Source organism: Delphinus delphis, chromosome 2 (assembly GCF_949987515.2).
Source record: "Delphinus delphis chromosome 2, mDelDel1.2, whole genome shotgun sequence".
Classification (NCBI taxonomy): Eukaryota; Metazoa; Chordata; class Mammalia; order Artiodactyla; family Delphinidae; genus Delphinus; species Delphinus delphis.
In genome coordinates, this window is record NC_082684.1 from 11,855,703 (window position 1) to 11,883,208 (window position 27,506).

The 27,506-nt window shown below is 54.1% G+C and overlaps 1 protein-coding gene across 3 annotated transcripts in view; it reads left to right on the top strand.

Moving 5' to 3' along the window:
• ITPK1 (inositol-tetrakisphosphate 1-kinase) overlaps positions 1–27,506 on the top strand; it is a 160,186-nt gene that overhangs the window by 38,945 nt on the left and 93,735 nt on the right. For 2 of the 3 annotated variants that reach the window (XM_069540409.1, XM_060004012.1), the window contains one exon: positions 1,030–1,054. In XM_069540409.1, coding sequence (XP_069396510.1) covers positions 1,030–1,054 — 25 coding nt within the window. Of the gene's footprint in view, positions 1–2; positions 165–1,029; positions 1,055–27,506 lie in introns of all 3 variants that reach the window. The other variant, XM_060004010.1, reaches the window with a different exon arrangement.

The following is a 27,506-nucleotide window of genomic DNA, read 5'->3' on the forward strand; positions in this document are numbered from 1 at the left end:
AGCCTCTGTTCTCAGGAAAGCGCACACGGCCCGGGCTGTTGGCGTGCTGTCTGCGGTCCACACGCGCTCCGCCCCCAGGGGACAGCTGGTCGGCGCTCCGGAACCATGGGCTGGGAAGCGGTGCCCCGAGTTGACCCGGCATGTGCGGGCCGGGAGAGGACGCCGTGAGTCTGGGAAGGATTCCTGGGAGGGCGTCTGTCAGAGCCGAATCCTGAAGGCTGGGATGGAGGGTGGAGACCGAGGCTTGGAGATGCCACGCAGCCCTGTGTGTCCTGAACCGCTTGCAGTAAGGGCTGTGGGTGGGGGAGTTGGCAGGGAGCCTTTGTGTGCTCCTCTGGAGACACGGACCCCAACCCAGGCTCCACGGGGTGGGGTGAGTGAGGGCATGCGTGTGGGAGCACGGCGGCCTTGGGATTGTGCGGGGAGATACGGGGAAGGCGAAGTCCAGGCCTGGAAGGATATTGGCGAGGACCGTGGTGGTTGAACCAGGCTCAGAGGGCGGGCAGGATGTCAGTGGGGCAGAGATGAGCAGCAGTGGACAAGCAGCCGGGCAGGACTGAAGGGCCTGGGGCCTCTTGCACGTGGGAATGTGGATGGGCTGCGGTGGGATGGGCTGAGGACGGCCTGAGGGACTGGGCCAAGGTGTCCGACCTGACCCGGGAGGGAGTGGGGTTGGGGGGTTGGGGTAAGGCCATCGGTGGTGGGAGGGTCTTGGGGTGGTCCAGGTTGGAGCTGTGCCCCCGAAGCCTTGGCCCCGGGATTGGTGTGCGGGACGGCTGGCCGTGAGTGGCCTCTAGCCGGCTTCCTCTGGGCACCCAGCCCTCGCTTTCAGCCACAAGGTGGCTTTGAGGGCTGGCTAGGAGTTCATAAGCCTCCCCCTTGAAAACAAGGCCATTCTGGGGACCATGGCCTGAGCGGTGCAGCTGCAGTCTCCTCGCTGCTCTGCCTCCAGCTGGCCCTAGTGAAGTTTCTGGAAGGATGCTTCCTGCCTGCTGGAGTAACCTGTGTTTTCTTTGTTTTTCTCCACAGGAAGCGAGGGATAGAAGTCGTGCAGGTGAGTACAGACCACACCCTCGCCGTTGTTCAGCTGGGGGGGCCTTCAGCCCTCACTGTTCCCCCCTCCCTGAAGAGTCTGGGCGCTTGGCCTCTCCTTACGTGCTCTCGTTTTTAACTTCTCTCCCCGTGCAATGGACGTGATTGCCGCCCCGGCGGGACCGAGCTGGAGCTGGCGGTGTGTCGGGGTCGAGGAACTGCTCTGCTTTGCTGGTGCGGGAGTTGTGGCGCCCTTGGTGGGGGCGGGGATGGGCCGGGTGAGGGGCGTAGCCACCCAGCCACTCGCCTGTCCTCAGGCTCCGCTGCGGGAGCTCCAGCCCCCAGGGGCTCTGCTTCGGCTGTTAGAGCTCTGGGGACAGGCCTTCTCCTACCCTGGACCATTCTTGTATTATGGCTGACGTGGTATCGTCTTCTCCACCGATGCTCCTCCCCCTGCCCCAGGGTTCGTCCCCCTCCCCCTTGTCACCCCTTTTCTGCTCTCAGTGGCCATATCTGATCCTCCCGATGTACCCCTGGCCCCTGGAGTGTGGACTGAGTCAGTGGGGGCTCCTGACCCCTGTGTTGCCTCACCCTAGGCTGGACTTGGGTCAGGAGCTCACTGGGGAAGGGAGGATGGTTGGAGAGACTCTCCTGGGGGGGTGGGGTGGGGTGGGGCAGGGTGGGGCAGGGTGGGGCTTGCCCTGTGGGCCCCAAATAGATGACAAGCTCGGACCGCATTGGACTGCAGCAGTAATGCCGGGAGGTTGGACCTGCCTGAGAGTGGGGAGGCAGGGGGGGGGGGGGTTGGGTGTGTCACGCCAGGGAATCCCTCTGGCCAGCTGCATTTGTCCTGGCAAAGACACCTCATGGGGGATGGGAAGGGGACCACTGCTCTCTGTGTCAACGTGACGATTCCCTCAGCTCTTGGTCAGGGGCAGGCTGTGACATTTGCCCCAGAGGTTTTGCCTGCTCCCCAGCAGGTAGCGGTGGGTCTTGGTGAGACCCGAGGGTGGGTCTTGGTGAGACCCGAGGGTGGCCTGGTTGTGCTTGCTGTCGCCCTCTCTGTCCCTGTCCAGGGTGAGTCTGCCTGTCTGTGCAGCTCGGCGGGCGGCCCTTCTTCCAGCTGTAGCTGCAGAGAGGGTAACCCAGGCCGGGGCTACCTCAGGGCCGATGGGGAGCCTGGCCCTCTGATACAGTATCTGCAGTAGGTTTTCATAACGCCTGCTGAGAAGCTCTCGGAGCCCTCCGTGTTAACTCCGGCCCCAGTCCCCCTCCCCACACCTAGTAGGTTCTGTGGGTGTTGGTCTCAAGCTGCTCTGTTCCTGGGACCACGTGGGCCTGGCTGGTGGGGTGAGGCTGGGGGCCTCTGTCTGGCTGCCAGAGTGGCCGGCTGCTGAGTTCTTCCTCCTGGCCTCGCTCTTCATAGCTTGTGGGTTGAACTTGTCACCCCAAGGCTGAGGTTTGTTTTGGGAGAGGAGGTAGTTTCTAGAAGCCTCTGAGCAGCTGTGTAGTTTTCATCCTGCCTCATCTTGGCTCTGCAGTTTCATGATCTGCACTGAGCTTTTCTGTGGACCTCAGTTTCTCCATCCATCAAAAGGGGGAGGTCTGAAGCCTACTAAAAAGTATGCTTTCAGCGTCATTTCTGATTGATTAGTAGTGGGTGCCTGGAGGATTCTAAAATCCCTGAATGGCTGAGGACAGGGATCGATTGGTAATGCCTGCTAGGGGTCCAACAGCGGGCAGAGGAGGTGCGGTTGTATTTGTTTCATTCTGGAGCTTAGGTGTTTCCTGCTCCAGGATGCTTTGGCTTAGTTTTGTCTCTCAGTCCTTTTTGACGGTTACCTTGGAAGCCCCCAGATCCTTTGTAGATGCTCCTATACCCACCACCAAGGCCTAGACCCATAGTTGGAGCGATCGTTGGAGGTTACTGGTGTGAAGGGCCCAGTGCTTCCCTGAGGTTAGCTACAGCCTCCCATCAGGGTCTATGAGGAAATTTCTGTTGGGAGCTGTTTTTAGAGGAAATGAATTCGCATGCTCACGAACAACCACTGCTTAAAAGGTGAAGAGATATGCTCTACCTCCAATACCTGATTTCTGTTCACACCAGATCCTGGACTATAGCACAGTGGGATGCCACCCCTCCCACGGGAGGGGAGAGGAGGGGGGATGGGGGAGGGTGCCTTGGAGCTTCAGGATGTCAGGGACAACCGAGGGGTCAGTGTGTTCTCTTTACATGGCTTCCTGGGAAGATGAAAACCTTTAATCCACTTTGTGGGTGGAATGAGAAACCGAAGCCATTGTTTTAGAATCTACCAGGCAGAAGAAGAGTTATGAAATCCTTTTTGATGGGTCTACTGTTCATTTTGGTGATGCCTTGAGGGAGGGAGGAAGTGGTGGCTGGGGACCAGCGTGAAGGCAGGCTGGAAGCTTTCCATGCCGACATCTAAAAATAAAACCCACCACGACACCTCTCTCTTCACCTCCTCCTAGCATCCCCGAGTGTTTGGAGAACTTGAAATTTCAAGACGTAGAGAAAAGGTTCTTTGCAAAAATTGGAAACCAAGCCACTTGGCTTTTTTTTTTTCAAAATCAGCCGAGCCTCTGTGCACCAGACCCCAGGCTGGTGGGCCACTGGCTGCTGGAGATGGGCGTTTGCCAGTCACTGGGTGGCAGTGACTGAAGAGGGTGAGAGTAAGCATACCACCAGCCTCCACCCAGCATTTCCTGTGTCAGGTGCTCTGAAGGCCGTTGTCCCATTTTGTGCAGCCACCTGGTAATGTGAGTGGTGTTTCACGTCCATTTTAGACATTAGGAAACAGGTTCAGAATGTTGTGACTTCCCTCAGGGAACTCAGCTGGGAAGCGGTCGAGTTGGATTTAAGTTCAGTTGGTTTGTCTGTAAAGCCCATGGTTTTTCTGATAACTGGGTCTCCCCTGCCTGTTAATAGATGGCTCGGTTTACTCCTTGCTTCCATACCTGTTATTACCTGGGCTTTGGCTACTATTTAAAAAAAGCATGCTGGCACCTAGGGTCAGGAACCAAGACTGTAAAATGATGGTAAGACCTGCAGTGTTTGTCTTGGTCACGAGAGCTGTTCTTCCAGCTATTGAATGGCAGCAGTGACACTATGGGTGCTAACATCTATTGGGCACTACTGTATACCAGGCAATGATGCCATTTAATGGAAGGAAGCATTTGTGTGTAACCTCTCCAAGGAGGGGGTGGGAGCACATTTAAGAAAGTCACTCTTGCAGATCTTCAGCCAACTCATGTGTTAGTTCCCACAGCTGATCTGCTTGGGAAGGAGCTTGTAAACTCTCCCGTCGGCCCTCCATCCGTCTCTACAGAGGCAGTGCACATAGTGGGGGCGGGAGCCAGATGGCCTGGGTTCATGTTTCTGACCGTCTGACCTCGGGCCAGTTTCCTAACCCCCAGGTACCTCAGGCTCCCTGTCTGTAAAATGGGGATAGTAGTGGTGCCTGTCCCCTGGGATTGCTGTGAGGACAAATTGCATTAATTTGGGTAAAGCAGTTGGCACCGCGCCTGGCATACTGGAAGCTGGTTGTCTACAGGAGAAGCACACACTCTCATTACCCACAGGCAGATCTGCACGTGATGTGTGACCCCCGGGGCATACATCCTTCTTGGGCAGCATGTGACTGGTTGTTAGGATCCTGGGCAGGTGAGGTAGGTCCAGTTCTTTGCTTGCAACAGAATTGAAAGAGGGCCTGATTGAGTTGTCAGATGATAGAACATTAAAAATGAGTTTTGATAATAAATTACTGTAATTCTTGCCATATAATTCTAAAGGAATTCAGAGAATTTGCTATGGTAAATCTCTTTCCTTTCCATTTTTTAAATTTATTTGAATAGGTGGTTTCAACACTATAAAAATTGAAAAATGGAGATAGAATTGATAATAAACACTGCTTTATTCTAGCAGTCGGTAATAGTCATCTCTGGATATGTGAAATAATTTAAAAAAAATTACCATTCATCTCTTCTGAGATGTATTTCTAATAAGGTTTAATTTTTATGATTCTTACTTGTACAAATTTATAATATATCTCTGTGATATTGATCAGTTATGTACTAATAGTAATAATAATTCAATCCAGAAGAAAACTTTTGACACTTAGAGCTTTATGGTCACATGAAATTAAAAAATTAAGACATTTATACTCTTTTTTTTTTTGGCCTCATACTACAATAGACTAATCAATGAAAGGCCTTCAAACATGAAATACACTGATAGTGGAAACACCTCTGAGGGATGTGGATTGGAAATTGGAGTTTGAGGAGGCGGAAGGAGCCTTGCTATCTTTCCACGTGTTTAAGAAGCGCCCGATTCTGTAATTTTAAGATGGATGATGGTGGATCTCAAATCGCTATGGTATTTAGATTCCACTATATCCATTTAAAAGAGAAACAGTAACAGTTTTATTCTGAAATGTTAATATTTACAATATGTTGGAAATTACATCCTCTACAAGTATTTAAACTTATGATGAGAAATTTTAGATGTCAACTTGAAAATGTGCAAATTGATATATAGTTTTAAACATTTATTTTGGGAGGTTTGGTTTGAAGGCCACTGCTTTAGAGCGTTACCCCGTTTGCTTCCCAGAACCAGGCTCTGAGGCAGACACCGCCTCGGAGCGGGGGTCGGCAGGCCAGCTCTCAGGCCATCAGAGGCCCCGCTGGGACTGGGCCACTTGGCCTCTGGGGCCTGTGTGTCTGAGACTCAGAAAGGCTTTGGCGGTGGGCTTGTCTGCGGGCCAGCTGACCTCTCCTAACGTGGGCCTGTTGGGCCAAGTGATGCTTGATAATAATAAACACCTGCCGTTACCTGCCCAGGTAGCGTGAGAAGGCCCAGGTAAGCCCGAGTCCAGCAGGGCTGGGAGGAATGGAAGTCCTGCTCTGTGATCAGCATTGGGACTTGACTAGAGCACAGGGGGAGAGTGGGACAAGATGCCCTCCACCCCTGTGTCCTCAGGGGCTACCTGTCATGACAGTGACGGTCCTAGGTACCTGTTTGCCTCAGTTGTCTCTTCTGTACTGTTGGATGCACAGGGCCCCTTGACTCCTCCATTTCAGGCATTAACAATTGGCCTTGCTGAGCCAATGAGGTGAGGGCCCCTCATCACCGGCAGGTACCGATTGGGAAGACTGGGCCCCCCTCTCGCAGCAGGATTCAGCAAACCTTCACTGGGTGCCTGCTGTGTACCAGGCTGCAGGCGCTGGGAACTCACGTGGGCCCAGGCCACATCCCTGCAGCTCTCTGAAGTCTGCAGTTGGCAGCCAGGGGCCGAAGTGGTGGGGATCATGGGCACAGGCACGGAGGAGGGTCCTTACCCCGCCTGGTAAGTCAGGAAGGTTTCCTTCCTGGAGGAGGGCAGGGTGAGCCTGGCTAGTGGCGATGAGCCTTGGCCACCTGACAGAGCCCGGCTGAGAGGTAGGTTCAAGCCCACAGCCCCGGTCAGGGCTGGACCTGCTCCCGAGGCCCTGCTGCTCCCAAAACAACTAGGTGCTAAAGGGACCAAGTGTTGAGCACGGCACAGCCGTCACGGCCCTTCCACCCAGTGAACCTTTGTTGGTAGAAAACATTCCTTGGCCACTTGGGTCATCTGTGGCCTGGGGCTCTGCTGAGGGCTGGGCAGGAGGCTTGCATCAGCCTTGCAGGGCGCCTTCCCCTGGGAGCATTTTCCACTCTGACCTGATCTGTGGGGAAGGCTTGGGACGGAAGCCTGTGGGTTCTCCATCCCTGGACCCCATGGCCCCTGTCTAGGACAACCCTGAATTCAGTGGAAGAAGATCCGGAGAGAACAACGTGCCTACTGCCCTGCCCTCCTCCAGCCTTGGCATCCTCAGGAACGTGTACATCGCATCCCACCCCCTGCCCGCCAGGTTCCCAGGGCTGTCTTTCACCAGTTCTCTTCAAAGCGCCAGGGGAGAGGGAGATGACTGTTAGCCCGAGAGGGGTTGGAGTCTTAGTTTAAAATGCAAACAAGCAAGCTGTAAGTGTGAGAAGTACAGCTGCTGGTTCGAGATTCATTGTCCTCCTTACAAATTCCTTGAGAATTCAGACATTACGAAACCCCAGTCTCTGGAGCAGCCACTGTTTCTCAAGCCGGTGAGGAAGTAAATACATTTCCCCAGCTTGCAAAAGAGTGAAGGGTGGGCTGCAGGCTTTTCCTGGGGGTTCCTGCAGAGTTGTCGCCTGCTTGAGATGTTGGAGTTCTTTGTGTGTTGTCTCTCCCTTTCTGCACAAAGCATTCAGGGCAGGAGGTTGGGTGGCAGAGGATAAAGCAGAAGAGGAAAGACTAAGAAAGAGAGACAGACAGACAGACGCCGAGAGCAGGCCACGTGCCCAGGGCTGACAGAGGACTGGATGCTGGGCACCTGGAGTTGGAGGGGTGCAGTGACAGGGGCCCCGAGCCCGCGGGCAAGCCTGGAGGGTGGGGGGGCTTGTCTGTGCCTCTGTGGGCCCTGCGAGGACACAGGGGCAGCAGGCATGAAAGTGGGGAGTGGGCAGGTGGGGGAGAAGGCCTTACGGGGACGTTGATGCCTCTCGATACAGGATAAACGAGGCGTACGTGTGGGTGGGGAGGTGAGGTATGTGAATGTCATTTCGGGCAGGGAGCACAGCCTGTACGAGGACCCAGGGGCTGGGAAAGGGGGTCTTTTGACTGTCAGTGGAATGGTTTGGAAGTGCTGAGGCCTCGGCCGTGAGGGAGTCGGGAAGCAGCCAGGTCAAGAGGGAGGCGGGGCCAGCCCACAGGAGGGCCGGAGGGCCGGGTGAGCTGACCGCGGGATGCTGGGGGCATCAAAGGGCTTCTCATCAAAGGGCTTCTCGGTGGGAGAGGTGTGCGCGCCAGTTAGAGGTGATGGGGGAGGGTCCCACTGGGAGGGCACATGGTGGGGGATTAGACAAGCCAGACTGGAGGGTGAAGAGCTGGGTCTTCTGGTTGGAGGCTGGGGCTGGAGCCTAACGGGGACCCTGGGTCTGGCTGGCATGGACGCAGTAGTGGATGGCAGGGGACACAGAGGGCGGGGTGTGGTGCCTGGGTTGCGGGGGGCGACAGAAAGTGCGGAGTCAGTCCTCAGACTGGGGGGCTTAGGAGCAGCAGCGGGGAGCGAACGCTGGTCAGACAGGTGTGTTGAAGGCGGGCAGCTAAGTTCAGTAGCGGCTTCCTTACTGAGAGCCGGAAGGAGAGTCACATGGCTGAGTGAGTGGTACGCCTTCCTCCAAGGATTATAGGTGCTGGATTCTCCATTCACCTTTAAAAAATGTATGTTATTTAGTTAATATTTTCACGATTCAAAATTGTTTTAATAAGTACGTTGTTCAAGGTGTCAAATGATTAATCCCCAGCTGGGTTCCCTCTGCCACCCAGTCTGTCTCCAGGGTGCCAGCTGGCTGACCTTGGTGCCTCCTGGATTTTATTTCCAGGTAGTTGGGGCCCAGGTAGGGCTGGACACCTCTGAACATTCTTCCTTCCATCTGCTCCCTCTGCTGGGTGCTCTGGAGCCCAGTGTAAGGGGCTTGGGGAATATCGGTTGCCTTGGTGTTTCTTGGGCCCCTGACATCCTTGCAGCTGGAACAGCCCAGGGCAGCCGCCACTTCCTTATGGGCAGGGGCTTTCTGAAGGCCACCTGAGTATGACCCTGATGCTGACCTCTGGCAGCAGACCCCAGCACCTCCAGGGAGGGTGGCCATGGGACTGGGAAGTTGGCTCTGCACAGAATGTTTCCATGTGGCCGTTTGGAACCATAATTGGGATATAGATTGTTCTTGGCTGGGTTCAGCCTCCACGTGGATTCCAGAGGTCTGGGTTTGAGTTTCCGTTAGTCTGTTTTCTGTCTGTGTGTGATCTCACTTTCCTCATCATTAAATTGGGATGACACTTAGCACGCAGGACCTAAGACGCCTAATAGAAGTGCAAGGACTGTGGGCTTATTTTCCCTGATCCTTTGTTATGAACGGTGTGGTTTATATGTGTGTAGGGCGGGGGATACAGCTGCAGGTGAAACTGTGCTGCTTAGAAAAATATGTCGAGCAAAGAATGTGATCTTTCTGTCCCCCCTGCCAAAGTAACACTTTTCGGTTTCTAACTGTTGTGGATTTTAACTTAATTCCTTTTTAAAAGATAGATTTCATTTTTAAAAAATTGAAACACAGATATTTGTATCATTTTCAAAACTTTGAAAGTTGTTTTTATTCTTATTTACTTAACGTATATTTAATGGAGTTAGTCACATTTATCTGTAAGCATGATCATCAAAGTATTTTTATAATAACGATACATGGGGCCGGGGAAGTGTTATATGTTGGGGAGCGTACCAGCTGTTCATAGTGGCTGTTCATAAGGGATCATGTTTTGGAGGGCAGCGTGGGAAAATGACGATGTAAGTGCTGTCGACGTCGACTGAATGGTTTCAGTTCTGCCAGTTTTATTTTTATTCTGGAGCTTTTTAGACTTGCTGTTACAAATAGCAACGCTCTCCGGCGTCAGTGCAGTCCTGCGTGGCTTCAGAGGGCTGTGAACCTCAGTTCTGGGGTGTTCCTTCCTGGCCTTTGACTCGCTGAGTCAACTTGAGTAAGTCCTTAAACGGAAAGCTCTCCGGCCAGGGAAGCTGGAATCCGGGTGCCTGGGTGGGCTCTGCGGGAGCCAGGCACCCACTCCCAGCCCACCCCCACCCCGGCTGCAACACTGGTCCACACCGAGTCAGGGTTCCATCTCCTTGTCCCTCGGCCGTTGGTGGGCCTTCCGATTTCACTGGCCACCTCGGGGGATACAACAAGTAAGCACGTGAAAGCAAAAGGAAGAAGGAGCGTGGCGAAATAAGAAGGGCTTAAAAGGGACAGGAAGAGCCAGCAGCAGAGGTTCTGCTTTGAAAGTAGTCACCTGTTTTGAGGTCGTTGTGGGGTGAAGTTGTCTAGAGTGTTACTCAAAGTGTGGTGCGCCAGCCTTTGCCTGGGAGCGGGTTAGAGGGCCAGCCCAGAGCTGCCGAATCCACGTCCCCAGGTGAGCCGGCAGCACGTTTCCAGTTGCAGAAGCGCCACTGCAAATAGTTGGTGCCCACTTGAGTTGGGGAGGGTGCACCTCCTGGGGCTGAGACTCTGTGTGAAATGGTGAATTGACTTGAGGACCCCGGGTGCACAGCTGGCACTGGGAAAGCAGGAGCGGAGACGGGCGTTGCCATCTGCTGTTTCGCGGATCACGAAACGTCCTTAAATCTTTCGGTGGCTAAGAAGCTGGCGTCTCCCTCTCCAGCCCCCTCCCCACTCTCATGTTTCTATTTGTGCTGTTAGACCTGTTCACATGTCACCTTGCCAGTGACAGCTTCCCTGCTCCCCCAGCAGACCCCCTCGCCCCAAACTGGAGCTGTCTGTGGACTCGTGCTCCTGGGCCAGAACCCTCCTCTGTCTTTTTTTTTTCATGGTATATCTTATTGTATTTATTTATTTATTTGGGTATAGTTTCTTTACAATGTTGTGTTAGTTTCTGCTGTACAACGAAGTGAATCAGCTATATGTATGTATATATCCCCTCCCTCTTGAACCTAGCCCCCCCACCCCCAGCCCATCCCACCCATCTAGGTCATCACAGAGCACCGAGCTGAGCTCCCTACGCTATATAGCAGGTTCCCACTAGCTATCTATTCCACACATGGTAGTGTATATATGTCAATCCCAATCTCCCAATTCATCCCACCCCCCTTCCCCCCCGTGTCCACACGTCCGTTCTCTACATCTGTGTCTCTATTCCTGCCCTACAAAGAGGCTCATCTGTACCATTTTTCTAGATTCCACGTATATGCGTTAATATACGATATTTGTTTTTCTCTTTCTGACTTACTTCATTCTGTATGACAGACTCTAGGTCCATCCACCTCACTACAAATAACTCAATTTCGTTCCTTTTTATGGCTGAGTAATATTCCGTTGTATATATGTGCCACATCTTCCTTATCCATTCATCTGCCGATGGACATTTAGGTTGCTTCCATGTCCTGGCTATTGTGAGTAGTGCTGTGGTGAACCCTCCTGTCTCTGAGGAGGGCAGCCCCTGGCCCTGTGTGCGCTCTGTGTTTGCTGGGTGAGTGAATGAAGGACTGAGCCGAGAACCTTCTATTATGGAAGACTCACGTGACATAGCAGATTAGGGAGGGCAGTATAGGGCACCCTGTGTGCCCATCGCTCAGCTTGCTGTCCGTGACCACCTGGCCAGTATCACTTCCTGGAGACCTCGTTCCCCACTGGACAGTTTGAGGCCAGTCTTACCATTCTGTCAGTTCATCCATGAATGTGTCACTGCATGTCTCTGTAAGGTAAGGACTAGCCCTTGTTCTTACCCTCTCAGTGGGCCATTCAGAGGTGGGTTGGGGTGCTGCCAGGTGATGGGCCCAGCTTCTGGGTCCGGCCCCTGTGCTGTAGCAGTTCCCGGCCCCTGGGAGGCAAATGAGAGGCAGCGCTGGGGCAGGTCCTTGGGGCCCTGCTGTCTTCCTGCTGACTTCAGGGCCACTGGTGGCTGTTAGAAACCCGGGATGTGCGTGAATTGCTTGGGTTCATATTGGTCCCTCCCTAGGGTGGTCGTTATAACGGTGTTGGGGAGATGATCAAAGCAATGTGGACACAGCCTTACCGTGTTCTGGGAACTTCTCTAAGCGCTTACGTACGTTAACTAATTTAATCCCCGCAACAATCCAGAGAAGGACTATTATTTAGTGCAATTATTAGCTCTATTTGATGGATAAACTTTTTGTTTGTTTGGTTTTTGTTTTTGGCTGTGCCGCGTGGCTTGGTTCCCTGACCAGGGATTGAACCTGGGCCCTTGGCAGTGAGAGCGCTGAGTCCTAACCACTGGACCGCCAGGGAGGTCCCAGTGGATAAACTTTTATTATCCCTGCTTTACGGATGAGGAAACTGAGTCAGAGAGCTTGCCCCAGCCTCTGAGCTGGTGCGAGGCAGAGCCGAGCCCAGCATGCAGGCTCTGGTCCATCTCATAACCTCTGCACCCCACTGCTGCTTGTGCATCATCTCTGAAGCCAGCGCTTCCTTGCAGTTCCTTTGCCCGGGTGTCTTGACCTCTCTCCTGGACTGGCCCATCTGCTGCCCAAGTGCTCTTTCCCAGACAAGCTCCATCCTGTCACAGCGTGGCTGCAGGGCCCAGCCTACAGGGTGAAGAGCCTTCCTTGGAGGGATCCACAAAGCCTTTAGCCGTTGGTTCTCACTCTGGGGAGCCCAGCCTGGGCCACGCCCTCACATGCACCCCAGAGCACCCTCTGCAGAGCCTCAGCCTGCTCCTCTGTGTATCCTGTCCTGGCAGCCCGCCGCGGCCTTCCTCCTGTTCCATCTGGTGGACACTCATTCATCTGTGTGGCCAAGCTCACTGCCACTAGCTCCTCAAAGCCTTCCTGGGTCCCCCAGGCCCAGAGAGCCTCTCCCTCATCCGGGCCCCTCCCCCCTGTGCCCCCAACCTCCTAGGCACAGAAGCGCCCATTCCATGGCATAATCACATATTCTGGCAGCTTCTCCTCTTCTCTGGAAGCTCCTTAAGGCTGTGGACCATGTCTTCTTCTGGGGTCTGTGCCAGCCGGGCGTGCCTTCTGGCTTATAGGCGCATCTTACCGCTGAATCTTTGGAAATCAGTGGAAAATAATTAAATATTGTAGAAATATATGCATTAGAAAAGTTCCCTATCATTTTATTCTCCAGAAATAACCACTGCTAAGTTTTCCTCTTTTTTTTTTTTTTTTTTGCGGTTCGCGGGCCTCTCACTGCCGTGGCCTCTCCCGCTGCGGAGCACAGGCTCTGGACGCGCAGGCTCAGCGGCCATGGCTCACGGGCCCAGCCGCTCCGTGGCATGTGGGATCTTCCCGGACCGGGGCACGAACCCGTGTCCCCTGCATCGGCAGGCGGACTCTCAACCACTGCGCCTCCAGGGAAGCCCATCTCTTTTGGTTTTCTAACACCTATTTAAAAATCTTTTAGTACTTTCAAAACTGGTATGTGAAGATCTAATGAGCCTTTGAGTGGAGGAAGTAGAGGAATAACATATTTGTATATTGTGGAGGGTTCTTAACCTGTGCTTAGTGGTGTGTGAAGGCTGAGGCCGGGTGAGGGGTCTTGGAATTTCTTTTTTTTTTTTTCCCCAGCACTAGGATGATACGTCACGTAGCACCACTTTCAAAGGTCAGAAAATATACGTAAACCGGAGAATTTCCCTTGTGCTTATGAAGTGCTAACTTGTTAGTTTGTCATTTTAGCTATTTCCAGAAAGAGAAAACTGTGTTACTTTCATAGTCTAGGGATATTCCTGCCTTTTAGTGTTCTGCTCTAAACTCTACTGTTTACACTCTTATCTCTTTCCCTGAAGGCAAGGTTAGTAAGATAGGATTAAGTCGAGGCTGAGGAACAGAGGAGGATTAATATTACCTGTCAGGCCCGCTGCTGTGAGGGTACAGCAGGGTAGTTCTGAGCTTCTTGGTAGCCAAAGCATGCAGGGAAATGAGATTAGCTGCCATGGAGGAGAAGAACTCTTAAGTTCCCAGGAGGGGGAGTAAAAACCATGGAGAAAATTGAACGTTCCCTCCTCAAATGTTGAAGAACCTCGTCAGTGTCACAAATAGGAAATTATTCTCTTGACCTGGACAAAAAGGGAGAATTCCAAGAGAAGCAGAAGTATGGTGGCCTGAGTACATCCTCCATGAGTCTGTGGTGCAGGGACATTGTCCTTCTGGTGGGGGGAGGGGGAGCTCTCCTGGACCACCCCCACCCCCAGCCCCTCTGCCTGGCCAGCTCTCGTCCGCCTGCAGCCTCACTCTGGAGCCATCGGGATTTGCATTCATCTGCCAGCAGCGGATTGGAAATAATGGTGGCTTAAAAGAAATACCATGTTTATTTCTCTCCGTGTGAAAGAAGCTGGACGCAGGAACTTAGAGCTGGTGTGTGTGCTCCGTAAAGCTGCACAGAACCCTTTTCTCTCTGTGCCACGCCATCCTCCGCTCTGGCTTCTAGGCTCCAGATCACCTCCTTGCCGAAGACGGCTGCTGGGGCTTCAGCCATTGTGTTGACATTCCAGGCCGTAGGAAAGTGGTCAGGGAGTAGGGCACCCTGCCTCGCACCTGAGTCTGTTCTCCCTAGGTGGCCTCCCCAGAAGTCCCACGTTACACTGCTGCCTATCTTGCCTTGGTCACGAGTGTTCTAATAGGCACTCGATCCTGGTGGCCAGCAGGCTAGAAGTGCGGTTTTTTTGCTGGGCATGCTGTCACCTCACGTGAACTTGGAGAAGAGAGTGGGCATGGGTGTTGGGCTGCAGCTAACTCTGCCAGCACACTCGGGCTCTGGACTTATAACTGGACAAGTTACCCCCAAAGAGCCATTGACAAAAAGGCAATAATACTGGAACCGGCCTTGCAGAGTTGTCATGAGATTGAGCCAGTGCAGGGAAGGAACAGCGCAGAGCCTGGTACATAGCCGTCCTCAGAAGCAGCTGTTTGTTATTATTTACTGGAGCCATTATCCTCGTCGTCCTTGCGGCGCATGGAAATTCATATGAATCTAAAGTGTTGTGCAGGTGAACGATTGGGTTGGTAGCTGAGCCACAGTGAAAGGATCTTTCTTGTTTCATTTATTATCACAAGTAAAGAAAAAGAAAAGAAGCCAGAAATGTCTACAGTGTCAGTTACACCTGTCTGGTTTGCTAAGAGCAGGGCTGACAGGGACGATGCTCCTGCTGTGGTCCCATGGGGTCCCCACTCGGGGGTGCCCTCCTGGACGTGGCAGCCCGAGGCCTCTCCTAGACTGGGACGTGGGCAGCCTGGTTTGTGGTGCCCTCTGGGATTGGAGCCGAGTTTGCCCTGGCTGGGGGAGGCTGATTTACCTCCTGTTCCGAGATCTCCCTGTGCCCAGCCAAGGCATCACCTCTGAGGGTTGCTGACCCCTGACCCTGGCCACATAAGCCCTCCTCCCCAACCTGGCATGCTAGCTTCCCCTTGGCTGGGGGAAGCCCCAGGAGGCATGTGCACAGCTGCGATTTCATGGCTTTTCCAAAAGTTTGTGAACCCAGAGCTGCAGCTTGGCTCCCCTTCAGCCATCCCCACCTTGAGAACCCCCCGGGAACCCCGCAGTCTCCCCCTCGCCTTTCTCCCAGGTTCTCTGACGTTCTGTATGGGTGACAGGCAGGGGCAGACCTTTCAGGGACCCAGTCGGCCTGGCTGCCTTGTCCCCCTTCCCCGCAGGCCGGTTTTCCAGACGGACCAGCAGTCTGAGTCTTTCTCTTTTTGAACATCCTGCCGTGCCCTCAGAGCATACCCTATAAGGAGATCCCGGCTCACGCTGTGTCCCAAGAACTTGGCGTGGAGCGGGGCTCACTCACCACTTCCACAGAAGCCACTTGGGAGGCGCTCAGAGGTCCGATGGGAATGGGGGGGGGCTTTCATCAGGTGTCCTGGGGGAACATTTAGGGCTCCCTGGTTCTCAAAAGAAAGTGACCAGCCTGGGCACCTGGGCAACGATCACCTAGTGATATTGCTTCAGAGCTCTGAAATGCCCACGTAATGATTCCACAGTGCTGTGATGTCTTTGGGCTGCGCTTCTGTGAACCAGCCAAGGTGGCAGCAGTGATAGTCTGGGCCTTGCCCACACTCCCGCTTTCCAGGTGAGAGTGCTGAGGTTCAGGCGGGTGGAGTGGCTTTGCCCTGTGCTGCCCAGAAGGTGAACAGCAGAGCTGGGATTGGGTTCCAGGCTGTGGAACAAGCGGCAAAGCCAGTGCTTGCTCTGCTCCTTCCCACCTTCCCCTGGACCGAGAATTCAGTGACTGGCCCCTGGTCCAGCTTCTCCCCTTCGTAGCTGTGCAACCCTAGGCAAGTGGCAAAACCTCTCTGAGGCTCATCTACCAGACAGTGACAAGACCGATGAATGTGATGAGACCAGGGCAGGTGGGAAGGCCTTCCTAAAGGAGAGCTGTGAGTAGCCTGAGGTCAGGTTGGGGGCTGGTAAGGATCTTCCAGCAGCTCACTGGTTTTCTGGCTCCTGAGATCACTTGAAGGGTCTTCTGAAGCCCATCCCTTTGTCTGATGGGGCAGAAATTTTGCCTCGACTTGGAGTCTCTCCGATCCCTGGTGGGTGGGGCCCCTGGATCCCTGGGCAGGCAGGGTGTGGGTTTCCTGGCCTGGAGGCAGCCCTTGCCTCCCTCCCTTCTCCCTCCTGGGCAATATTTTTGCTGCAGGCCCTGCCACGTGGAAATACGTTATTTACAGTGTTTTGACAGGAGCATCAAAAGCCTGGATGAGAAAGGATGCCTTTGGGACTGAGCTAATGGCCTAGGAGTGTGGCCTGAGGGGAAGGGAGCCTGGCACAAGAGGAGGGGGAGATACACAGTGGAGGGCTGGGGGGACCCATTTATTGAACTTGATAAATGTGAGGCCCAGCCCTCCCCTGAGCTCAGTGCTTAATAAGAGTATGGACCGAGTGAATTTATTTATTTGGCTGCACCGGGTCCTAGTTGCGGCACGCGGGATCTTCACTGCGACATGCAGGCTCTTGGTCGCGGCATGCATGCGGGATCCCTGAGCAGGGATCGCAGCCGGGCCCCCCTGCGCTGGGAGCGTGGAGTCTTAGCCTCTGGGCCGTCAGGGAAGTCCCACAGACTTGTTTTCTTAACGGCTGCATAATGTTCTCTCTGTCGGCAAAGTTACTGAACTCTGTGGTTCTGGTTTGTCACTTGTAAGTAGTGCTGTGATGAACATCTGGTTCTGATGTTGTTGGGGCAAGTTGGTGATTATTTCTGTGGGCTATATGAATAATAAATCATATTTGTTGTTTTCACAGTTTATGAAAAGTAGTATGTAGTCCTTGGGGGGGAAAAAAGCCAAACATTATGGGGAATTGTAGAAAGGGACATTGGTTTTGGAGTTTGTCCTGCTGGACTTTGGGATGCACCCAGGTTCTGTTTCTCTCTCAGGCGTCCTCTCTCCCCTCCTTCAGTTCTCACCCACGCCCCGGAGCCCCCCTCTCTGTCCTTCATGGCTGGAGGCTGTTGCCCATGTGTGTTCCCGACCTTGGGAAAGGGACGGAGAGTGTGGACACATGCTGAGGTGTTGGCCCCTGGGTGGGTGGTCTCCAGCACCGCCGGGCTACAGGCTGCTTCCCTGGGCCATCCACCATCTGCACCATGGTCTTCCCGCCCTCTCTGCGACCCCTCCTGCTTCCAGGTGCTTTGCTCTTCTTTGCACATACCCGCGGTTTGCTAGCCAAGCTGAAGTTCAGACCACTTCTGAGAGTGGAGCGCTCCCGTCTCCCTAACACCAACCCACGCCCCCCCCCCCCCCCACCAGCAGAGGCGGCGAGCATCTCCGTCAAGGGACCAGCCTTATCCTCACAAGTGCCGGTGGGCGAGTCATTTGCCTTCTGGTCCCAGCCTCCTCATGTGGAAGCGGATGTTCACGGCACCTACCTCTGAGGTTGGGAAGATTCACTGAGCTAGAGTCAGGACATCTACTACAAGGCCTGGCACGGAAACCGCGTTCAGAAATCTGTGGCTGGTGCGGGTGTGTCAGGATCCACCCCTGTCCTTCGGCTGCCAGTTAGTTTTCAGGGAACTGAGGACTGGAAAGTTAGTTTTTGAAAAAGAGTATCAAACACCAGCTTGCATGTCAGGTTCCCTTCGGGGTGGGCAGTGCTTCTGGGGTGGAAAGGGCCCAGCCCAGACTTCGGAGGAGAATTTCTAGTGTGGATGTGGGTCACTGTCCTACGGAATCCTGACCACGTGACTTCGAACCAGTTCCTTGTCATTGCTGAGCCTGGGTCCCCATCTTTCTTGGACATTTAGACTTTTATCTTGGTAGTTCTGGGAGGTGGGAATCTATTTATCATTCTCCCTGTTGTGCAGATGAGGAATCTGAGGCTCAGATATGTCACTTGCTTAAGGACATATCTAAGGCCACAGAGCTAGCAAGTACCAACCACTGGGGTCTTTGAACCAGAGAGACCTGACTCCCATAGGCCTGGGCTTTTGCTACTCTTACCATTCTCCCCGCCTGCCCCAGTGCTAACTGGACCTCCCTGGTTTCCCATAAAAACCTATTGTGCCCTTCGAGACTTTTCCGAGGATGCCACACACCCAGCCCTGTTGTCTTGCATGGGCCTTTGCAGCAGAGCAGAGTCACCCCCATTCCTGAGCTCTGTCCACTGTCCCTTCCCTCCCCACCCCCACTGATGCTCGCCTGTTCTAGCCTGTGACCCCTTGTTGGGAGAAGGCCCGCACCTGCCCGCCCTGCTTGGTGGTTCTGTACTCATCTCTCCCACCCAAGTTTGTTCCCGTTGTTCTAATCCTGTAATGTTCGGTGACCTGGAGAGTCTGACCAGGCGGCACCCGCGGGTGTTCCCAAGTTGTGTTCCCCGGGCTCATTGCCCTCGTGCAGCCGGGCCAGCTTTGGTTCCTTCTCTGTGGAACAGGCTGCTGGCAATGATGCAATCTCTGGGGTTCCATCTCACCCTCCCCTCCTGTGAATCTCTGACTCTTCAGAAAGCGGGGTAGAAAACCTCCCAGTCATTCTCTCCATCTGTGCCTCCTTATTTCTTAGCCTTTCATCTTGAAGACAGCCTGGTGAGGTTGCCACGCTTGCACTGCAGAGTTGGAGATCTGAGCCCTCCTGGGTGGCGCAGGAGTGTGAGTGAGAATGCGTTGATCCGTTTGAAACAGGCCCCTTTGATGGTCTTTAAATAGGGCAAATTTCTAGAGAATTCAGCCAGCTCCCCACATCAGACCCCACTCGGGTGCACTTGCTGTGGGTGTGGCACATGCACACGTGGCTGCCTCTGTGCGCACAGTGGTTTGGAGTCAGCTGACCGGGGTTTGCATCCTCTCTGACTTTGACCAGCCGTGTGACCTTGGGCAAGTCACTGTGCTTCAGGCTCATCATCGTAATGGTGTCAGTCAAACTCACCCCTCTGGGAGGACCAGATGGGCGACCGCAGGTGCAGGCGCTGTATAAACTGTAAAGCGCCCTATGAGGTGAGCAGACGTGCGGATGCCCTCTCCCCAGCAGCACCCAGCTTCAGAGGCTCAGGAAGCATTCCTGGCCAAGCCCAGTTTTCAGCCTCGCAACGTCACGCTCGAAAAATGCTCGCACGTGGTTTATTCAGCTTTAAGTGGGGGCAGGTTCTGCAATGGGCTGTTTATTGTCCGCGTTGGATTTTTAATTTCTTATAAATTCCCCACAAATTGCTGTAGTACATCTCTATTTATTGAATCTGTCAGGATTGTTTATGGTGCTGAGGCCTGGGCTCCCGTGTTTGTGGGCTGTTGCCCTGGTGACGCCGGGGTCTGAGACTCCGGAGGGGAGGCCCTGCCCCAAGGTGGCGTGGAAGGTTCTGGAAGGGCTGGCAGTGTGAGGTAGAGAGAGCCACGGCTGTTGCACGGAGGGCCAGCCTTGGGTCAGGCAAGGTGTTCAAGACTGTGGATTCCATGCCAACTTTACCTCCTTCTTTCTGGCTCCCGCCTTCCCATGGGGGGTGCACTGCTCCAGCCTCCTAGCTCTGCCCCTCCAAGCCCTTGCTGCTCCGAGTGGGTCTGGGGACGGGCAGCGCCTGCACCGCGGGGCACCTGTGGGAAAGGCATACACTCCCCAGACTTGCTGGCTCACAGCTTGCGGTTCAGCAAGATGGCAGGTGCCCTCTTGCCTGTGCCCGATACACTGCCATCGGGTGACCTCTTCAGGACACCCCTGGGGCTCCCGGTCCTTAGGACAGAGCCCAGGGACCTTGGCCTGGCAGTCCTTTGTCTCCACCCACCACCATCTTACCCTGAGATCTTTCCAGCTCCATCTCCCCCATCCCCCTCGGCCCTGCTGCATCTATCCCTCCACCCCTCCAGCTCTGCACATGCCCATCTCCACTTGCCGTGGCTGCCCCAGCTTTCTCTCTCTGGGGAATTATAGGCATCTCGGAACAGGCAGCTCCTGAGAAACCTCCTCCTTGAAGCCCTCTCTGCTTTCCCTGGACTGGGTCAGGTCCAGCTTCTCCGGAGCGCTCCTGTGATCCAAAAGCCTCACCTGCCTCAGCCCCATGGGGCTGCTTGACCCACTTTCCCGGCTCTCTCCCCTCACTACCGGGTGCTCTGGCTGCCCCTCCTGACTCCTGCGGGCTTGGCCTGCAGCCGGCACTCAAGAATGCACTGCAGTCAGCTGGCCTTCGCAGGACCGAGACTTGAGGCTGGGCTTTTCCCAGGAGGCTGGATGCTCCATCCTGGGGAAGGGACGCGGCATGGCGTGGATTGCCGGGAGCTCTCGGCCTTCAGTCGAGTCCTGATCGGCATCTGGGACTGGGGACTGGATGAATAGAAAGGCAGCTGCGGGAGGAAGGACACAGGGACAGCTGAGAGGTGTCCCGACTCTTGTGTGCAGGTGAGAATGCAGAAAAGCTCAGAGGCTGGCCTACAGGTGTTTGTTGAGTATCTTCTCTGGGTCAGGCAGTGTCCCCAGAGGCTCTGGGGACTTAGCAGTGAACAAAAATCCCTGCCCTCATGGAGCGTCACATCTAGAAGGGCAAGAGACTAAAAAGAGATAAACGTCTGAGGTGAGTGAGATGGTGCAGAGCGATAGGGAGAGAAATAAAGCAGGGTAAAGCACTGGGGAGTGGTGTGGGGTTTTGGAACATGGCTTGATTAAAGCTGAGCTATCCCTGCCCTTTGACCCCACAGTTCCACCCCAGGTATCTACCCAAGAGAAAGGAGTGCTGTGTCTACCAAAAGACAGGCATAGAATGTTCAAAGCGGGAGTAGTCATGATAGCCTCAGCGTGGAAACAGCCCAGATGTCCCTCTGCTGGAGGATGGGTACATCAGGGTGTCATAGTCACATATGCAGCGATGACAGCGAACCAAAGACCACCACGTGCAAAACACGGATGTCCCGTTGACATGCTGCTCAGACCTGGAAGAGCACTGATAGTAAAGTTCCTGAACAGGTGAAACTACTCGGGGGTGGGGGGTAGGGGGAGCTGGAAGGCAGGCTAGTGGTTACCTCTGGGGACAGGGACCCGGGGGACCTGACGGGGCTTGCTGGGTCCCTGCAAGTGTCCTCTTCTCAGTCTTGGTCTCGGGCATCCTTCTGTGAATCTCCGTCACACTGCTCACTTGTGATACGTGCTTTTTCTGTTACCGTGTGTTATACTTCAATAAAAGGCTCATAAAACATAAAAGGCAAAGAAAAAAAAAACATGGGAAGCAGAGGGTGTGCTGTTTTCTGTAACACGTACCCTTGGGCTCTCTCTAGAACATGGGTTCTTAAGCAGCAGTGCATTTCGGGACACAGGCGTCCCTCCAGAGGCTCCCTCTGGGGAAGAGGCTCCCCTCGCCACGGGTGACAGGCTCCAAGGAGAGACCACCTGGTGGGAAGCCAGCAGCCTCAGGGACGTCCTCCTTGCCCTTCATGGAGGGACTCGAGCCTCCCTGGAGTCAAAGGGGTGCAAATTCTGTACCCCCAGCCTCTGGCCCGGAGCAGGCACTAGTGAGCATTTATGGAGTGAAGGGTGTTCGGACGTGGGCTCCAGGCTGTAGCAGCTGCGTATTACAACCTGCATTCCCTGTGGTGTGTGCTTACCCTGTGCCCTGCGCCGTATCCCACTCCAGCCTCTCAGTACCCTCCATGTGCAGATGAGGAAACGGAGGTCAAAGCAGGTACACGTGGTGACTTGCTCCAGTTCCCCACCTAGAAAGTGGGGACTGTGGTTGACTCCAAGTGGAGTGACTCAGGCCAGCGCTTGATGTACTGACTACACCAGAGGGAGGGGTCAAGGCGGATGTGGGGAGGGAAGACGGTGAAAGCTCAGTTGGATGAATGAGCCATTGGATGGGCTACAAGAAAGTGCTTTCAAGAAAGCCCGCCTGTCCCCACCCAACTTTGCCTCTGTCAGTTGTGACTGTTAATTCCCTCCTTTCGGTGTCTTCCCTGTGGTCTGACCTGCTGACTCCGAAAGCTGGCTGTGCTGTCCTCCGCCCGAGCATCACCCCCGGCTCCACAGACCACCTGAATCACAGTCACCTTCTTCTTCTTCTTTTTTGTATTGTATTTATTTTATGCACTACTTTTTTTTTTTTCCGGTACGCGGGCCTCTCACTGCTGTGGCCTCTCCCGTTGCGGAGCGCAGGCTCCGGACGCGCAGGCTCAGCGGCCATGGCTCACGGGCCCAGCCGCTCCGCGGCATGTGGGATCTTCCTGGACCGGGGCACGAACCCGTGTCCCCTGCATCGGCAGGCGGACTCTCAACCACTGCGCCACCAGGGAAGACCCTTTTTTTTTTTTTTTTTTTTTCTGCCGTGCAGCTTGTGGGATCTTAGTTCTCCAACCTGGGATTGAACCTGGACCCTCAGCAGTGAGAACATGGAGTCCTAACCACGGGACCGCCAGGGAATTCCCAAGATTTTTTTATTTCGAGTGGTTTTAGGTTCACAGCAAAATTAGGCGAGGGTACAGAGTTCCCAGGTACTCTCTGTCCACACACACACACACACACACACACACACACACACACACACACACACACACACAGCCTCCCCCATTACCATCTCCCACCAGAGTGCTGCACTTGTTACAGCTGATGAACCTACACGGACATGTCATCATCTCCCAAAGTGCATAGTTCACACTGGGGTCTGCTCTTGCTGTGGCCCAGGATAATGACACGTGTCCACCATTATAGCGTCGTATCACAGTATCAGACACCATATAGTATCATGTCGTTTCACTGCCCCAACAGCCCTCTGTGTTCCTTGTATTCTTTTTAAAGTATTTGAGGAAAAAAATTCGCACACGTACTGTTGGGGGCAGCATTAATTAAATCAAAATCTCGGGGGTTGGGTCCTGAGCTTTGGTTTATGTTAAAGTTCCCCAGGCGGTTCTGATAGACAGCCAGGGTGAGGCTCAGTGGATTAAAGCCGTGGTGGTTCTCAAACTTGAGTGTCACTAGAATCCCCAGGAGAGCGTCTTCCACCGGGTGGCCAGCCGCACTCCAGAGTCTCTGAACCAGCAGGTCTGAGGGGCCCGAGAATTTGCATCTCTGATAAGCTTCTGGGTGTGTCGACGCTGCTGGTCGAGGACCCCCGTCTGAGGACCACTGGTTTTAAGCAGTGGTGGTGAAGAATGTGGCGGGGCCGTGGAAGCTCCTTCTGAGTCCTTTGGGGGCACCCAGGGGATTGTGCCCAGGGGCCCTTCCCTAGATTGCGCTGCCTGCTGTCAGTGGGGGACTGAACCTGGGAGGGGAGAGGCGGCACCTTTCTTCTGTGCCTGAGCTCATGTACTCCGGTCGTCGGCCCCTGGGGATCCTGGGTTTGGGAGGAGGGTGGTGAGGCAGGCAGGTATTACGTGAGTGCAGGGTGGACCAGGACAAGGGGTGGGTTGCTCGCAAGCCGGGAGGCTGGTGACGTCCAGGCCCCTGGATCGCTCCCAGGCAGGCTCTGGGCATTTCTTTTTGCGCTCCCGCTGGGACAGATGGGACCCCCAGGATAAGGACAGCCCAGACTAAGCCTCCCTGGGTGGGGGGTGTCAGCCAGTGTCTGACACCAAGACGTAGACTTTATACAGAGTCCAGGATCATGGGATCCTGGTGGGAGAAGCAGGCTGCCGTAAATCTGCCTGGCATCTGTAATAAAAGACCTTCAGGAGAAACCCAGTCTGCTCTGCTTGGCCTTTAGAAGCCCAGCAATAAAATCAGTGTAAATATAGCTAACATTTGGGAGTGGTTTATAAAGCACTTGAAAAAAATCCCCGTGTAAACCCCAAGACAGTCCTGTGAGCTGTAGAGATGATTAATCACCCTGTCTTTTAGATGTGTGAATTTTAGGGTCCCAGAGCTACTAATTGGCAGAGCTGGGATTTGAACCCATGGTGCTTTCTGTTCTCTCAGTTCTCCCCTACCCCCATGTGAACCCTCAGGCAGAGGTTAAGGCTCCTCCCAAGCAAGCTCTGGTGACCAAAAGGGTGAACTGAAGATACTGGTGCTCTCAGGAGTGGAATGTGCTGGAATCTCTCATGACAGAGCTGTTCTTGACAGTCCTCACTCAAAAGGTATAGAAACCACTGCCCCATGTGTGCTACAGTGGCAGGGACTGGCAAGGTACTCAGCTTTCAGATTGAGAGGCTTCTGCTACATCTGCTGTTTTCCATTTCCCACGCTAAGGAATCGCGAGGCACAGGGTGGCTGCCCGAGCTCATTGGAGTAGGGCTGGCAAGAGGGGCTAGCACAGTTTGAGCAGAACCCCCCAGAACCTGCTTTCTGAGGGTGGCGTTGCTGACCCCCACATACAACAGGCTCCCTTCAACCGTAGCTGCAACTCTTTTACCTGCGTTTGATTTGTGGGAGATTTCCTTTCAAGCAAGACATCACAGGTCAGAGAAGGTTTGAAAGTCACTGGTACAGGGAGCAGAGTCGGGAAGATGGGGATCGGGTCCAAGAGAGCCAGGGCCCTGGACCCCGGCAGCCTACTCCCCCCAGGCCTCAGTCATTCAAGGTACTGTGTGTACAGAGTACTGTTGAGCAGTGAGGCGAGCGGGATGGCCAGGGCGGTGAAGCCCTGGGAGTGGAGTCTGGCCGTCATTGGCTTGATCCATTCATCAGGCATTCGTTCATCTGTGTGCCAGGCCAGCTGGGCTCTGTGCCGAGCACTGGGATATAGTTGAGGGCAGAGCTGCCCCAGTCTCCGAGGAGCTTCCCATCAGTGGGAAGACAGAACCTGGCTTTGGGGAGACTCTGAATCTCTTTCAGTACCCTCTGGTCACCATCATTGGAGAGCGTAGCATTTTAATCTCCTGCACAGGTACTGTGCACGTCTGGTGTCTGCTGACTCCTTGGCGTCACTCACTTCCTCCCAAGACCATGGTGGCGCCACCTACTGGACGCTGTTGGTCATGGCGGGCTCTGCAGTGGGTCGGCTGTGAGGTCTATCTAACCTGTCCCCACCTGACCCCATCTTTCAAGAATTACGCTTGCCAGACCTCTCCAGGACTGTGATTTGCCACCTGAGTGGGTGAGGGAATAAAAGGAGGAAGCGTTAGTCATGCGAGGAGAGGAGCGGGAGCTAAGAAGGACCTCGCAACGTGGATGGAGGGGATGCTCTCAGAGACCAGCTGCAAGAGACGCCCCTTTGAGACCCCTGACTCCTGGTGTCAGCCTTTGCTCCCTTCTCTCTTGCGGTGGACTTGGCAGAAGTAGCCAGTCGGGAATCTTGGAGAACCATTTGGAACAAGTGATGCTCACGAGTGCAGGGCTCCGTGTGCAGGACAGGGACCTGGTGGATCACAGGGCGGGCTGGAGTGGAAGGACCTACCTCTCCACTGCACAGACGCGGACAAGATAAGAGGGGCTGTATCCTGCCCACTCGAGGCTCTTGGAAGACAAGCCTTTTACAAACGCAGTTCAGTTCTGATTCTACACACTGGCAACACGGACGAGAGAAGTAGCGTAACCACTGGGCTTTCTTGAAAATGTGCTTTGTGGGGGTCCCCAGGGCAACCCAGCCCCCCTTGTGTCAACTTGCAGATCAACCAGAGCACTTTGCTTCTGTTTAAGGCAGTGAGAAGCTCTCCTGCAGCCCGCCGTTCCCCTGGCTTTTGCTTTGCCCCAGGAAGTCTGATCCTTGCATGGTCTTCTGCAGCCGGGTGAAGCTGAGTGGAGCTGTACTTGTCTGCCCCTACCCTCGTCAGGCCTCGAATGTCTGGGAAGCATCTCTGCCTGGAGGCACCGTGTTTGGTATCTTGACTCACCTCCGTCCTCTCCAGACTTGCTTCCTCTCCTGTTTTCTTGAGTCATAAAGAAGCAGTGCCTCCCATCTCCCACCCAGGCAGCCGCCAGCCCACGTCCCTCTGTCCCTCCACATCCACAGCTCGTCAGTTTGGGGCCCTGGTGGTTCTCCCTTTGGATGTTTCCTCGCCAATCCCTACTTCCGCCCTTCGGTCGCAGGTCCCCCGTCACCCCTTACCCAGCACGGCCACACCTCTGACCGGCATCCCTGCCTCTTGGCCCAGCTTCCACCTTGTGGCATCGTCTCTCATCGAGACTACCTGAGTCACTGTGCCTGCTTTCCTTGTCTTCAGGTGAAAGTCTAGCCCCCGAGAACCGCTTGCCATGCTCCTCCCAGGTTGGGCTCTGCCACTCCCCAAGTCAGACACAGCGAACCCCTAACTGCCCCATCTCTGTGCCTGCACATGGCTGTCGTGACCCGCCTTGGCACACCGTTTTCATCCTAAAGATGCAGGTCAGGTGTCACTTCCTAGTGGCAGCCTTCCCTGACTTCCCATATGCGCCCCCCACCCCCCGGGAGACGGCTCACTCCTGGGGGCTGCCACGGGCCTGGCCCAGGATCCCTGGTCTCCCTCCAGACGCTCTGCCGTTTAAGGTTGACCAGCTCCTGCCCCCCACTCCCCCTCGCCCGTGAGGTCCTTGAGGGCATTCGTCTAAGTACTTAGCAGAGAACCTGGCACGTGCGGGGGTGGGGGCCTTGATAATTGATTCTTCCTATTTGTTGACTTCACCCTAAGGTCACGTAGAAGCCACAGAAGTGTTTTTTTAGGATTTGTAAGGGGCACGTGGACTCCATTTTTCTTTAGCATCTGGGAAGTTGCCTTCCTGGCACACCTTCACTCTCCATCTTCCACCATTTCTCTTTTGCCCCAGGTGGCATTGGTGATTGACTTAGGCCTGTCATGACAACATAGTTCCCTTTGTCCAAGACTTGCATCTCAAGCCTCCCTTACAGCTAGAGACACCCATGTCTTGCTGTTCTGACCAGTAAGATGTAAGGGGGAAGAATATTTCCTGTTACATAAAGGTAGCAATTTGACCTTTGTCCCCCCTTTCTTGCCTTCCAGATACCCTCTGGGGACAGGGTACCTAGAGCTATGGCAGCTGTTTTGTGACCAGGAGGCGAAAGGCATGAGGACAGAAATCTATCATAGGAAGCTTGGCAGAATAAAAACCTGAAAAGAGCCTGGGTTCTTGCTGACATCAAGCTGTTGAAACCCTCTAGAGACCCACCTCCCTCTAAACTTTCTGTCCTCAGGTTCAAGCCATTTTCAGTCAACATTTCTTAAAATCAAACACATCTTCACTGTTTATTCTGAACTTGGCTGAGCTGGTTTTTGTTAACAAAGATCAAGTGTACCTTTGGGATGAGTCCTGGCCATCATGGAAACAAAACTTTGAAGGTGGAAGGCACGTGCCAAGGAGAAGGACACCAGTGCTGTTAGTGTTGAAAGTTTAGATGCCCAAGGGGTTGACTATTGGGGCTCCTGTTTATTTGGACGTACATTATGTTAAAAAAAAACAAATTGTACTTCGTGTATGATAAAACTTAAAAGCTCTTTAGGTAGTTAAGTGACAGATTTTCAACTTGAAAGGAGACTTAAGGAAATGTGAATAAATAGAATTTATTAGCACGTATGTCTGAAAAAGTGTAGGTTGATGGGTTTTAG